At 39.9% G+C, this 13,952-nt stretch overlaps 1 protein-coding gene across 4 annotated transcripts in view; it reads right to left on the reverse strand.

The window, feature by feature from the left end:
- FRY (FRY microtubule binding protein) overlaps positions 1-13,952 on the reverse strand; it is a 447,132-nt gene that overhangs the window by 183,542 nt on the left and 249,638 nt on the right. For all 4 annotated transcript variants that reach the window (XM_073894719.1, XM_073894717.1, XM_025875084.2 and 1 more), the window contains one exon: positions 11,398-11,451. In XM_073894719.1, the coding sequence (XP_073750820.1) occupies positions 11,398-11,451 (54 nt within the window). The remainder of the gene's footprint in view (positions 1-11,397; positions 11,452-13,952) is intronic.

Genomic DNA, 13,952 nt, shown 5'->3' on the forward strand with positions numbered 1-13,952 from the left:
CACACACACACACACACACACACACACACACACACACACACACACTTGAACTGAATGAGGTTATTGCAACAGTTCCAGGCACACAGTGATCACGGCTTGAGCCGGGAGGTGGCAGAAGAAATGGAAAACCTTAGTTAACTTAAAATGTTTCTGTAGTTAAGCAGGAGAGGCTTAACTTCTTTTTTTAAAGGAACTAGAGCAAGCGGAGCTCAAGTGCTTCGTGTCAATGGGACTTTCCACTGTCAGTTTTTAAAAGCAGCTCTAAGATTGAATGGAACAATTATGTGTTCTTCCTCAGATTCTCTTTCTTGAGAGCCTTATTTCTTGCTCTCTCTTACGATTATGGTTATAAGTACATACACGAAATTGTACATATCTTTAGCTATGGTTTAATATCAGTTTTCAGAAATAAATAGGCTATTGCAATCTGCCTGCCCTGTGAACATAATCACCAGTTTTTAATTGAAAAATAATCTAATTATTTTTTAAAAAACAGCCCTCCCCACACAAACTGTAATATTCATAGCCACAACATATTTCCCTTTGTTCCTGTGGCTATAACAGCGGGAAATTTGGGGAGGAAAGCAAAGTATGGCAAGTCATGGGGGTAATTTACAAGTTCTCTCTAAAGTTATCCCAGCACAAGAAAGGGTACTTCCAATCCCCACCATCTCATCTAATATTTTGAATTGGGAAATGAAGGGGGTTCCTCCCAGAGGGGGGAAAAAAATCAGATTTCAGAGTTCCTCAACACAGGTTAATTCTGCCTTAATTATCGCATATGTAATAAAATCCCCAACCATCTATTATTGTATTTCAGTAATTTAAAAATACTTGTGTAAGTCTGGACGAGACTAAAGGAGACATGATGACTAAATATAAGGTGGTATCCTAGACAGTATCCTGGAACAGAAAAGAGCTATTCAGGAAAAAGAAATAAAATGCAAATACAGAATTCAGTTACTAATAATGTACCGATGTTGGTTTCTTAGTTGTGACAAATATACATGGTAAGGAAAGGTGTTAATAAAGGAAACCGGGTGTGGGGAACCTGATAAGTGTCTGTGCTATCTTTACACCTTTTCTGTAACTATTCACAAATAAAAAGTTTAATTAAAAAACACTTGTGTGGGAAATTTACATGCTTCTGTTATTTACTACAGACCCATAAATGTGATATAAACCTATGTTTGCCCCCTATTTATCTCTGGGTAGAGCACACAATGTTTAGCTACTTACACTTACTTAGGTGTAACCCACGTGCTCCATAGAGAACGTCAATAGTATTCTTTAAACCTCAGCCATAATAATTTTTTCTACCCATTAAAGTCATCTCAAAGCCATTCTTGGTATTATATCTACTGGACATACTTTCCATGGCAAATACACTGAGACCATCTTAGAAGAGATGAAAGGTCAGGATGGGGTGGATGTGTGTGTTTTTTCCATCTCTCGGTTATAGCCCTTTTGAGTCCAGGCTTTCAGGAAGGAAGGGTGGAATTTGCAAAGACCTGGCCCTCAAAGCTCAGGAAGGGAGGAAGGTCTAGCTGGCTTCTTGGTTACTCAACTCCTTCATTTACGGGAAGCAGAGCCAATGGTGAGATGAATTCTAGCTCTGTGCTGCTGTTGAAAGGGGGCAGGCCCATTTACAAAGATGTTCTTGTTGCATTTAAATGATCATATTCTTCCATCATAGATGAGCTAGGTACTGTGCAGCTTGAGGAGATGGAAGTGCACAGAATCACATAACCATTTCATACCGGTGTTTTCTTTTTGGGGGGATAGAAGGGGATACTAAATGTACTTTGCAAATGTTTCTTGACATTTATTTTGGCATTTTATGTATAAATAGGCTAAAAGAGACTGTCCATTATGCTGTAGGTAAGATATTAATTCTTCATAAGCATTTTATTATACTTGCTGAATGCGAAGAAGGAAACTTTACATAAATATTTGAATAATTACTCAGTGGAGTCACTCCATATCTTACAGCAATAAGGCTGACTTCTCCTGAGTGGTGCATTTCGTGAATAAATTTTAAACTAACTTCACTGATAGTTTAATTTCTCAAACTAGTTCAGATGGCCAAGTACCTGGGCGTCAGGGTACAGTCTTAGTAATACCACAAAATGCTGATTTATTACAATAATTCAAGTGCAATTTTTTTTACTTGATCATATATCGTACTAGTGCTAGATAATCTAGCATTCAATCAGTGGTGACAGATACCAAAGGATTAAGAAGAATTTCTTACAAAAACTTAAAGTCATATAAATCTATATATTAAATCTATTTTTCCTGCAAATTAGGAAAAGATCTATATTATTTGATTTTAATATCTTAGTTCATTTTATAGAATGCATTGTTCCACTGGAGAATAATTGAACACTGAGTAACACTAATATGAATCCAATGCCAGTTAATTTAGTCTTACTCTTGATTGCTTATATTTTTCATTTATACATTTTAAATAGATTTTGACTGAACTGTAGCATTAGCATCAGTGTTGAAGCACTAAAATTTCATCTGCTTCCTTTCCAGAAAAATTACTGCTACCCAAGATGGTAAAAAGTTATTTTCGTTCTATTAGAGAGGTATGGATTTATTTTACCATGTGTTTCCTGTTTATAGATGGCACTTTTAACATATTAAGAAACTGAGGTGCTACAAAAGTATGTAAATATTTAACATCTAGAGGAAAACCCCACTTACTCAGAATGCCTGAGCAAAGTATCTGGAATTTATAGAGATGACACTAGTAAAGAATATGTCACACTGAACTGCAAATAAGCTGCAACTTAAATAATGTTCTCAGCACCCCCTATGTGATGACTGATCATTCATAAGCCACGTTTTCATAATTTCACTAGTGCATTGGGAAGATCAGATGGTCCTGAGTTCAAGTTACAGCTCTGTCCTTTATAGGCCGTGTGAGCTTGGGCATGTCCACTTCTCTGAGGCTCTGTGTTTCCAGCTGTAAAACGGGACTGAAGAATATTTACCTCACTGGGTTTTTTCTGAAGAGTAAATGAGATATTATAAAGTGTGGGGCACATAACAGACCTTTAAAAATGTCTATTTCTATTTTCCTCTTCCATTTCTAAATACTGAAACTGAAGCCCAGACATAAAAAATTTTGACTTTGAGAGGATCATAGGCTAAGTTAATGACAGAACAAATGATAGAAATTATTGTTGGAATTTTACTTATCCGAGCTGATATTGTAAAAAAAGAAAAAGAAAGAAAGCAAGGAAGGAAGGCAGGCAGGCAGGCAGGAAGAAAGAGAGAAAGAAAGAGAGAAAGAGAGAGAGAAAGAGAGAGAGAAAGAGAGAGAGAAAGAGAGAAAGAGAGAAAGAGAGAAAGAAAGAAAGAAGAAAAGACAGAAAAGAAAAGGAAAGGAAAGAAAGGAAAAGAAAAAGAGAAAGACCCACCTAGCTCTTATCCAAGCACAAAGATACCAGGGCCTCCATTATAACCCTGGTAGCTTGGTTTGTGTTCCCACACCTTTCTGGCTCCAGCTGAAGCAAACACGAGGCCTTGCAAAGGCTTCCTTGTTGAGGGGTCTGAGCAATGCCTGTCCTACATTAGCGCCCTAAGAGAAAGGTGGGGAGCACGGGCCCCCTGGGTTTGCTGCAGGCAACAGCTCACTCTGGGGAAGGACACTATCCCAGAACCAGAATCAATAGGTTGAATAAAACCAATAATTGTGAGCCCAACTTATATACACATCAGTCTCTCAGGAATCGCAACCACCTGAAAACACCGAGCCCAAATGTAAATGAAAAATGGACACAACCACTGGCAGAAAGGCACAGTGCTAAGCTCTTGTATTTCATTCAGCACAAAAGGGTTCTGTAAAACACACGAGGGTCTCATTGGATTCTGCTCTCCCCTCCCTCAGCTGAGGACCCACCCTTCTTCTGGCCAAACTCTCAATCAGCCAAGCACTGGGGATGCTTCCTCTCCCCGCCTCACTTCTTCTTCTCTGACACCCGATTTCTGCTCTTGCCACACTACCGGTAACCTTTACAGAAAACATCAGAAAGGGCAAACCCACTGGCCAACCAACAGGCCTTTGTGTTCATTCCCCCTCAAGTTTCCTGAGCAAATGACACTCTTTCTTAGGTTCTCCTTGAAATGCTTTCCTCCTCAGGATTCAGTGATGCTGCCCATCTTACTTAACCTAGACTCTCTCTCATCTCCCATATGGTTACTTACGCAGTGCTGAAGCACAGTAAGACAATTCGCCTGTGAAAGTAAGGATTTGGAGTCTAGTTCTGGTTGTTCTGGCACCAGCTCCTTTGGGGACTAATCATACTTTACTACACCAAGAGGAAATAACTTGCCCTTACTGTATGTGACTGTTTCCAGAGACAAAGTCGGAGCAACACTTCAAATAGAAAACAGCATGCAGCATACAAATGTTGGTGTCATGTGACTTTACTGCATGTTCAGGTCATTATTACACAGAAGCAAAAGTCTAAAACCAAGGGCAGACAAACTTGACAAGAAAGCACATGTAAAAAAAGCAAGAGAGCACATGTAGCTGGCAGGTATATGAAATGATAAGGATTCGGTGATTCCTTTATTCAACAGCCACAATTTTCATCTCTGTGAGTAAATGCATCGAGTGAGTATCAGTACCTCCTTCACCAGGTGAGGGTTACACACTTCCCTAGGTGAGGCTTACTGTGGAATACTGGTTTTCCCTATTTAAAATGGGTTAATGCGGTATTTCAGCTGCATCTGGTCCCCATTTACCCATGTCCATGCTCACCACAGGTTAGCTACTGTTGCACCCGAGAATCCAAAATAAAATGCCTTGGACTTTGTATTTAAAAAGGATATCTGTAAACTCTGATAACAGGAAAGTCACTTGAAGTTAAAATGGGGAGCTCACCCTGGCCTCCATTCATAGGACCCCCCCCCCCACAGACCACAGATAGGAAACTCATCACCAGTACCATGATTGTGTTCTGTCTGGTACACTGCTTTTCCATTGAAGTATTACAGCCAGTCATAATCAGCCAGCATAACCTAGCATAAAAGCTTAAACTATTTAATATTAATCTATCGACTATGAAACTGTATTCTACATGCCAACCAATAGCATTGAAGCCAAAGGCTTTCTCAAAGCTGGTTTCCAGCGAGCAACTAACTGCTGATCTCTCATTCCTCTGTGAGGGTCTCTGCCCGGCTCCCATCATGGCCCATCCCTGCCCCGCAAAGCTGCATCTTCTTCTGAGGCTTCTTCCAGTTTTTTTGGCCACCATTTTTTTCTGGACATCCTTCTGTGGATCTCACTTCCTGATCCTAAACTCTGCTTCCCTAGGATATTCTCCACCCATTTGCTCTGGTCTCTAATCCTTTGGTGTCTGTTGAGCGACCCCATAAATGAATGAGCCCCGGTTATTTCTCCTGAGATATCTTACCCTCTCTGAAAATTCAGTACGTGTAAAATGATTTATAACCTCTCATCAAGCCCAGCGTTTCTCTGTTGGAAGCGCTTCTCATCCATCAGAAAGAGTCCAGACTTTGCAGTGTCCTTGGGCCCCCGTGTGCCTGCCCCCCTTCAGACCCAGTCACTCCTCCATACTCTGCTCCTCACAGCGCAACTTCTTTGTCCACGCAGACCCTTCTGCCTGTCATGATCCAACCCACTTCCCCTGGATAACAGATGTCTTTAAAATGCCACTGGGCCCTGACTGCTTCTGTGACATAGAAGCAGTCCACCTTCCGGGCGTCATTAACTGCTCCCTTGCCCGAGTTCCCAAAGCACTTGAAATGGACCTCGGGTATAGCATTCATGCTGTGCTGTTACTTGTTGGGATCTCTGCCTTGTTCCTGGGATTGAGAATTCCCCGAGGGCAGGAACTCTATCTTACTGTTTTTATAACCCCAGAACCTTGCACAGGTATAGTATACTTGGCCACTCCGTGTTTGTTGAATTGAATAGAAATGGTTCCAAACCATGGTTGAAAACCATAGTTACTTTTTGTTTCTCCTTCTCTCAACCAATATTGATTCTTCTTATACAATTTTACATACGATTATTCTTTCTAGTTCCATTGTCTCCGTTTTAGTTTGGACCCTTTCAGTCTCAAATCTTTATCAACACCCAAACTCCCCAAATGCCTCCACACTACAAGGATCTCTTCATTCATGAACCCTGCTACCTCGGGGTTGACACCAAGTTGCTACTTTGATCAAATTGATCCTGGTATATCTGAGATAAAGGTCCCCCCACTGACATTAACGTCTCCCACAGTCTGATCCTTTCCTACCTGGTCTCTTCCCTAACACTCCCAGCCAATAGGAAAATTTTGTGTCTCAGTAGAAAACTATGCATCGCTCAGAGCTCACCTCTCTAGGGGTTATCTAATTGCAGTCTGAGGGAGCTATGCACCTTTTAATGCCTTTGAGCTATTTTAAAATTGTGCATACGATAGACTACTGACAGCAATGCCAAGGATTCTTGTCTACAGACAGAAAAAAACACTGTGCCCAGTGAAGGTTCAATTGACTTCACTCTCCCACTGTTGGAAAAAGCCAGTTTTGCCTCTGATTGTGCATTCATTTCAAAGTTCCTGACTTATAAATGGGTCCATTTCGGGGTTCTCTTCTGAACTGGTTGTAACTTCCTCATTAAACATGAGTTTTAATCTCTCACCTGTGTTCATTTTATATTTCTATGAGAGTCACAATGTCGACTCTTTTTGAATATTATCTTTTAACAATACACATCTTCTGTCTCAACTAACAGACCCATTCATCAGCCCCCAAAGATAACTTAAAATGTCATTTTTTCTGTTCAGGGCCTTTGCACATTTCCTATCCTCTTTACCATCAACACCCAGTAAAATCCTATTGCTTCAATTGTTTTAGGCACCTGATAAACTATGTCCTCTTCTAGAAAGATTTCTCTAGCCATCTGGCCCTGAAGTGAATGTCTTCTGTTCCCTGAAATCTCACAGTGTTTACTGTTGCACCATCCATGTGGCATTTCTGACACACGCGGGCCCCTGTCAGAGCTGTTTGTGCACTGCCTTAAACTCTTCCAGATCTGAAGCTCCTGGAGTGCAGGGACCACATCCTTACAGCTCTGTCCCATACACAGCTTTGTGTGTATGTACAGGTAAACACACACACACACACATACTTTTTTTTCTCACACACACACACACACACACACACACACACACACACACACACACTTTTGATAAATGTTTGCTAAAATAAAGAACTTTACCACTAGGACAATTTTTCACTCATTCTACTCGAAGCCCTAACAGGTAATTTAGGTATTTAAAATAAATTGGTGGCAGTATACATTTCCAAAATGCTGTTGGAAATCTCTTCCACCTTTATTAATTCTCATTACTGGTATGACTCTCTCACTAGCAGGGACTGAAACCATCGCTAGCTCCCTAGTAGAGGGCAAAGCTTGCTGTCCTGGGGCTCACATGATACTTGGTCCTTCCACGGTGAGCTTACTTAGTAGCCTAGGTTATAATTTGATCATATTTCTTCTTTGTCTCACCCATAATTGGGGGGCCCCCCAGTGCAGGCACCATGTTTCCTTCATCTTTATTTCCACCAGCTAGCATAATGCTTGTTACATGGTTGCCACACAGTAGGTGCTGTATAAGAATGGGTCAAGTTCATGAATTTGTGAAATTTGTAAAAAGTGAAATTCTGGGAATGAGGGTATAAATTCCAAGCTCTCCAATGTGTAAAGCAGTTACTAGTATGATTTTTCTTCCACTAATACTGAACTTAAAAAAAGCAATCCTGTTTAGACATCTTGTTATTTATGAAGCAAAAGGACTTTTTCCCCAGGCTTAACCTATACAGGGTTAGATTATAATCAGATTAAATTAAGAGATATGAAGCCAATAGTTAATTATATATAAAGCATATAAAAGAAAACCTAAGAAAACATAAAGCTTTAACCCCTAAATATGCATATCTTAAAATTCAAACTGTAAAACTGACAAATTCTAGGAATATTCCACAGTGAAAACAAGAGGTATACAGAACTGTAAACAGTATAAACAGTATTCTTTATTGGGCATTTGGTAAAAACTCTACTATATGATATCTAGGAAAGATAGGTAATACCTAATATCCAGTCTATTCTTCTTCCTTAGTTATCAAATACCTGATTTTTTTTTTTTTAAGTAGGCTCCATGCCCAGTGGGGAGTCCAACGCAGGGCTTGAACTCACAACCCTGAGATCAAGACGTGAGCTGAGATCAAGAGTTGGACGCTTAACCAACTGAACCACCCAGGTGCCCCAATAAAATCCCTGATTTTTAGATGGACAAATGATTGCTCAAAATAAAATTTCCCAATCCTTCCTACAGCTATATGTGGCTATGTGATTAAGATCTTGCCAACTGAGTATGAGCAGAAGTGGTGTGTGCAATGTTGAGACGTTCTGCTTTTTTATTTTTTTGCCCATAATTCTTTTTCTATTTCTCCTCCCTGTTGCTTGGAATACAGACTTAATGGCTGAGTTCTAGAAGCCAAACTGGACTATGAGATGAGCCATACACAAGACAATAAAAATAATATAAAGATACTAGACCGATTTCCTTTGTATTTCTTGAATGTGAGAGAGAAAAAAATATCTTATTCAAGTTGCTGTTATTTTATGTGTCATTTGCAGCCAAACCTAATATTAACTGATACAGGATCTGAGATCCCTTACCTGTTGAAAACTCCTCTCTAAATTTTCGCCACCTTAGTTTTTAGATATAGAAGCATGTTATAGAGTAAAAAGCACTGGCTTTGTAGTCTGAACAAATGGATGCCAGTCTTGGCTCCTTCAGGCTTTAGTCATATAGTGTTGGGCAAGCTGTCTGAGACTCATTCCCATGAAATGTACTATAGGGATGATGATGATGACGATGGCTTCTTCTTGGGGTTGTTGGAAGCAGTGAGTGATGTCAGCTGAGATCATGCATGAGAAAGGGCTTCATAAATTATAAAGTATTATGTGATTTTTTTTTTGCTTCTATTTCTAGCAAGAGAAAAATGAATCATGGGCTTGTTAAGTGGAGGAGTAAACAGGACCACCCGGGATCAGGCACTGAAAGTGCAGAAGCTCAGTTCTCTCTAGTCTATCATTCATGCTAGTGACATTTAAAAGGAAGAAACTGATAAAAAAATATTCTCTAAACAGGGACCAGCTGCATACTACTCAAAGGATGTATTTAGCATAGTGCCTACCCTCTGGTAAGTACTACATGCATACCACTTCTACTGTTACTACTGCTCCCACGATCATCTACACCACGCAAGGTGGCATCACCAGCATGTTCTTTTCGCAGAGATGGACCTCTGTGGAAATCCAAATTAAAATCCTACTGCTTGCTATTAGAACAAGGGGAATTATATAATTTGAATGTTTAATATCAAAAGACTAAGAAAGCTTGATACATCCAGGGCATTGCCAGTGGAACCTTGATTGTTATAATTTGCTGGCAAAACAGTAAACGGGCAGAGGTGAACCAATTTCCATCAAGTTTCCTCATGGCCCGGGAGTCTTGCTATCTCTTTAAAGCGAAACAGACTTTGTAGGTTGCCTTCTCTCCTGGTTCATGTGTAAATTTATGATTTAATGATGAGAGGATAATCTTATGTGCCTTATTTGAAAGTTCTCAGTGGCCATTTTACTACCGATTCACTTGCAAAGTGTCCTTAATACAGGGAGACATGTTACGGAGCAGTGCTGCTCAAGCTTTAATGTGTGCGTGGGTCACCTGCGGATCCCGTTAAGCTGCAGAATCTGATTCAGTAAGATCTGGGGCAGGGCGGAGATTCTGCATTTCAACATTCTGGGCAACAAGGTTAAAAGTATTATAGCTAATTAAAGTGGCAAAGTTGGGATTTAAACCTGGTCTGTCTAATTCCAAAGGCTGTCCCTCTCCCACAATGCTGAAATGCAAAAACAGAGGGCTGAATAAGAAGTGGGAAATTGTGTTTAAGCCAAATCATTTGGGATCACTATTTTATGCAATGTTAAAATTTACAATTATTATTTTCCCAGAGAATAAAGGAAGATATACATTAAGCTGGAGAAAAATAAATTTTGTTTTTGAGGGAAGGACAGTGATATCCTAGGAAGTATCTAGGAGAGAATACAGACAACATAAAATCCAGTGGACAATTATGGATGATGGACAATAAATATTTACACTCTTTTTTTTAAAGATTTTATTTATTTATTTGAGAGAGAGAACACAAGAGAGAGCACAAGCAAGGGGGAAGTGGCAGAGGGAGAGAGAAGCAGGCTCCCCACTGAGCAGGGAGCCCGATGCGGGACTCGATCCCAGGACCCTGGGATCATGACCTGAGCCGAAGGCAGACGCTCAACCGACTGAGCCACCCAGGCGCCCCCAGTCCTTACAGTTTTGGACCGAAGAAGTCTGGACTTTAACAGCCGGAGAACTTTCCTTCTGATTCCATATATAAGTCAATTTCAAAGCCCTGCTGAAAGTGCATCTCTGTGTGTTCTCCATAAGACAAGAAAACCCCCACCATATTAGATCAGACGGTGCTGCATCCAGCAGTACTTTGTCTCTACCACTGGCTCCAAGCGAGGTTTTTGAAGGAGAACATGCTGTCTTCTCTGTCGTTAACTGCATAAGTTCAGGAAACACCACAAACACATCTCTCACTTCCCCTGATACCCTGTTACCCATCATTCTTAAACATACGTAGAGCCTATAGTTACTGAGCCAGGATCTATCAGATCCTGATTTCCTATGTTTATTACCTGCTGTTGAGAGCAGGATGCCCTTTTACTAGTCCCAATCTACTTTCAAAAGACTTTCTTTGTATTTATCCTGCCTTAAATTGTTTTTTTTTCATGTATCATATTCTCTGTTAGACTCTAAGTTACTATACTGTCTTGTAATTATTGTTTAAGTGATTTTTCTCTCACAATATTGTGAATTTTTGAAGGACTAAAACTGGTCAATTTTGTATTTTGTAGCAGTGTGTCAAGCAAAGAATGGGCATTCACAAAAAAGCTGGATGAAAATATAATAAGCTCTACTAAATTTTGGAATAGAAGTTCCTTTATCTTTTCTTAGTTTCTTTAATTCTGATATACAAAGATTTAGGAAACGATCAATTGAGGGCCTATTTGTATTATTACAACATATTCCCATTCTTCCCAGTTCAAAGCAATAGACTTCTACTGAATGTCTGCTTTAAGTCATAATTGTAAAAACTGAAAGACACAGTTCCTAAGATCATATCCCTGTGTCCTCTTTGAGGAAGTTAATCAATACTAATAATAATAATGACATCCAACCCTTATCTTTTGTGCATTTTGAAATAAATAAAAACTAGAATATAATATGTATATAACTTATTACTACATACTTGGTCAAACTGGGGATCTTCTCCACGTTGTAGAGATTTTGTCAATGGCTTTTCCTAGGAAAAAAAAAAGAATAATTATTAGATGCTCGAAAACAGCATAAAAAAGTGCATTATTTTTATAATTTTTCTAATTTACTTCTCCCTTGATGGGACAGAGGTACCAGTTTTTATTTATTTTTTTAAAAGATTTTGTTTATTTATTTGAGAGACAGACACAGCAAGAGAGGGAACACAAGCAGAGGCAGCGGGAGAGGGAGAAGCAGGCCTCCCGCGGAGCAGGGAGCCTGATGTGGGGCTTGATCCCAGGACCCTGGGATCATGACCTGAGCCGAAGGCAGATGCTCAACAACTGAGCCACCCAGGCGCCCGAGGCATCAGTTTTTAATTTTTTATTATTTATTTATTTATTTTATTATGTTATGTTGATTCCCATACATTATATCATTAGTTTTTTTAAACATTTTATTTAAATTTTTATTGTTATGTTAATCACCGTACATTACATCATTAGTTTTTGATGCAGTGTTCCATGAGTCATTGTTTGTGCATAACACCCAGTGCTCCACGCAGACCGTGCCCTCTTTAATACCCATCACCAGGCTAACCCATCCCCCCAGCCCCCTCCCCTCTAGAACCCTCAGTTTGTTTTTCAGAGTCCATTGTCTCTCATGGTTCGTCTCCCCTTCCGATTTACTCCCCTTCATTCTTCCCCTCCTACCACCTTCTTCTTCTTTTTTTTTCTTAACATGTATCGCATTATTTGTTTCAGAAGTACAGATCTGTGATTCAACAGTCTTGCACAATTCACAGCGCTCACCGTAGCACATACCCTCCCCAATGTCTATCACCCAGCCACCCCATCCCTCCTACCCCCCACCACTCCAGCAACCCTCAGTTTGTTTCCTGAGATTAAGAATTCCTCATATCAGTGAGATCATATGATACATGTATTTTCTGACTGACTTATTTTACTCAGCATAATACCCTCCAGTTCCATCCATGTTGTTGCAAATGGCAAGATTTCATTCCTTTTGATGGCTGCATAATATTCCATTGTGTGTGTGTGTGTGTGTGTGTGTGTGTGTGTGTGTGTGTGTGTGTATCTTCTTTATCCATTCACCTGTCGATGGATATCTTGGCTTTCCATAGTTTGACTATTGTGGACATTGCTGCTATAAACATCGGGGTGCACATACCCCTTTGGATTCCTACATTTGTATCTTTGGAGTAAATACCCAGTAGTGCAATTGATGGGTTGTATGGTAGCTCTATTTTCAACTTTTTGAGGAACCTCCATACTGTTTTCCAGAGTGGCTGCACCAGCTTGCATTCCCACCAACAGTGTAGGAGGGTTCCCCTTTCTCCGCATCCCCGCCAGCATCTGTCATTTCCTGACTTGTTAATTTTAGCCATTCTAACTGGTGTGAGGTGGTATCTCATTGACGTTTTGATTTGGATTTCCCTGATGCTGAGCGATGCTGAGCACTTTTTCATGTGTCTGTTGGCCATTTGGATGTCTTCTTTGGAAAAATGTCTGTTCATGTCTTCTGCCCATTTCTAGATTGGATCATTGGTTCTTTGGGTGTTGAGTTTGGTAAGTTCTTTATAGATTTTGGATACTAGCCCTTTACCTGATATGTCATTTGCAAATATCTTCTCCCATTCTGCCAGCTGCCTTTTGGTTTTGTTGACTGTTTCTTTTGCTGTGCAAAAGCTTTTATCTTGATGAAGTCCCAATAGTTCATTTTTGTCCTTGCTTCCCTTGTCTTTGGTGATGTTTCTAGGAAGTTGCTGCAGCTGAGGTCGAAGAGGTTGTTGCCTGTGTTCTCCTTTAGGATTTTGATGGACTCTTGTTCTCACATTTAGATCTTTCAACCATTTTGAGTCTATTTTTGTGTGTGGTGTAAGGAAACGGTCCAGTTTCATTCTTCTGCATGTGGCTGTCCAATTTTCCCAACACCATTTGTTGAAGTGACTGTCTTTTTTCCACTGGACATTCTTTCCTGCTTTGTCAAAGATTAGTTGACCATAGAGTTGAGGGTCCATTTCTGGGCTCTCTAGTCTGATCCATTGAGTCTATTTTTGTGTGTGGTGTAAGTAAATGGTCCCGTTTCATTCTTCTGCATGTGGCTGTCCAATTTTCCCAACACCATTTGTTGAAGAGACTTTTTTCCACTAGACATTCTTTCCTGCTTTGCTAAAGATGAGTTGACCATAGAGTTGAGGGTCCATTTCGGGGCTCTCAATTCTGTTCCATTGATCTATGTGTCTGTTTTTGTGCCGGTACCATACTGTCTTGATGATGACAGCTTTGTAATAGAGCTGGAAGTCCAGAATTGTGATGCTGCCAGCTTTGCTTTTCTTTTTCAACATTCCTCTGGCTATTCGGGGTCTTTTCTGGTTCCAAATTTTAGGATTATTTGTTCCATTTCTTTGAAAAAAGTTGACAGCATTTTTATTGGGATTGCATTAAATGTGTAGATTGCTCTAGGTAGCACTGACATCTTCACAATATTTGTTCTTCTAATCCATGAGCATGGAACGTTTTTCCATTT

Source organism: Callorhinus ursinus, unplaced genomic scaffold, assembly GCF_003265705.2.
Source record: "Callorhinus ursinus isolate GAN/ISIS: 27379988/994484 unplaced genomic scaffold, GSC_fseal_2.0 scaffold7, whole genome shotgun sequence".
NCBI classification, from domain to species: Eukaryota; Metazoa; Chordata; class Mammalia; order Carnivora; family Otariidae; genus Callorhinus; species Callorhinus ursinus.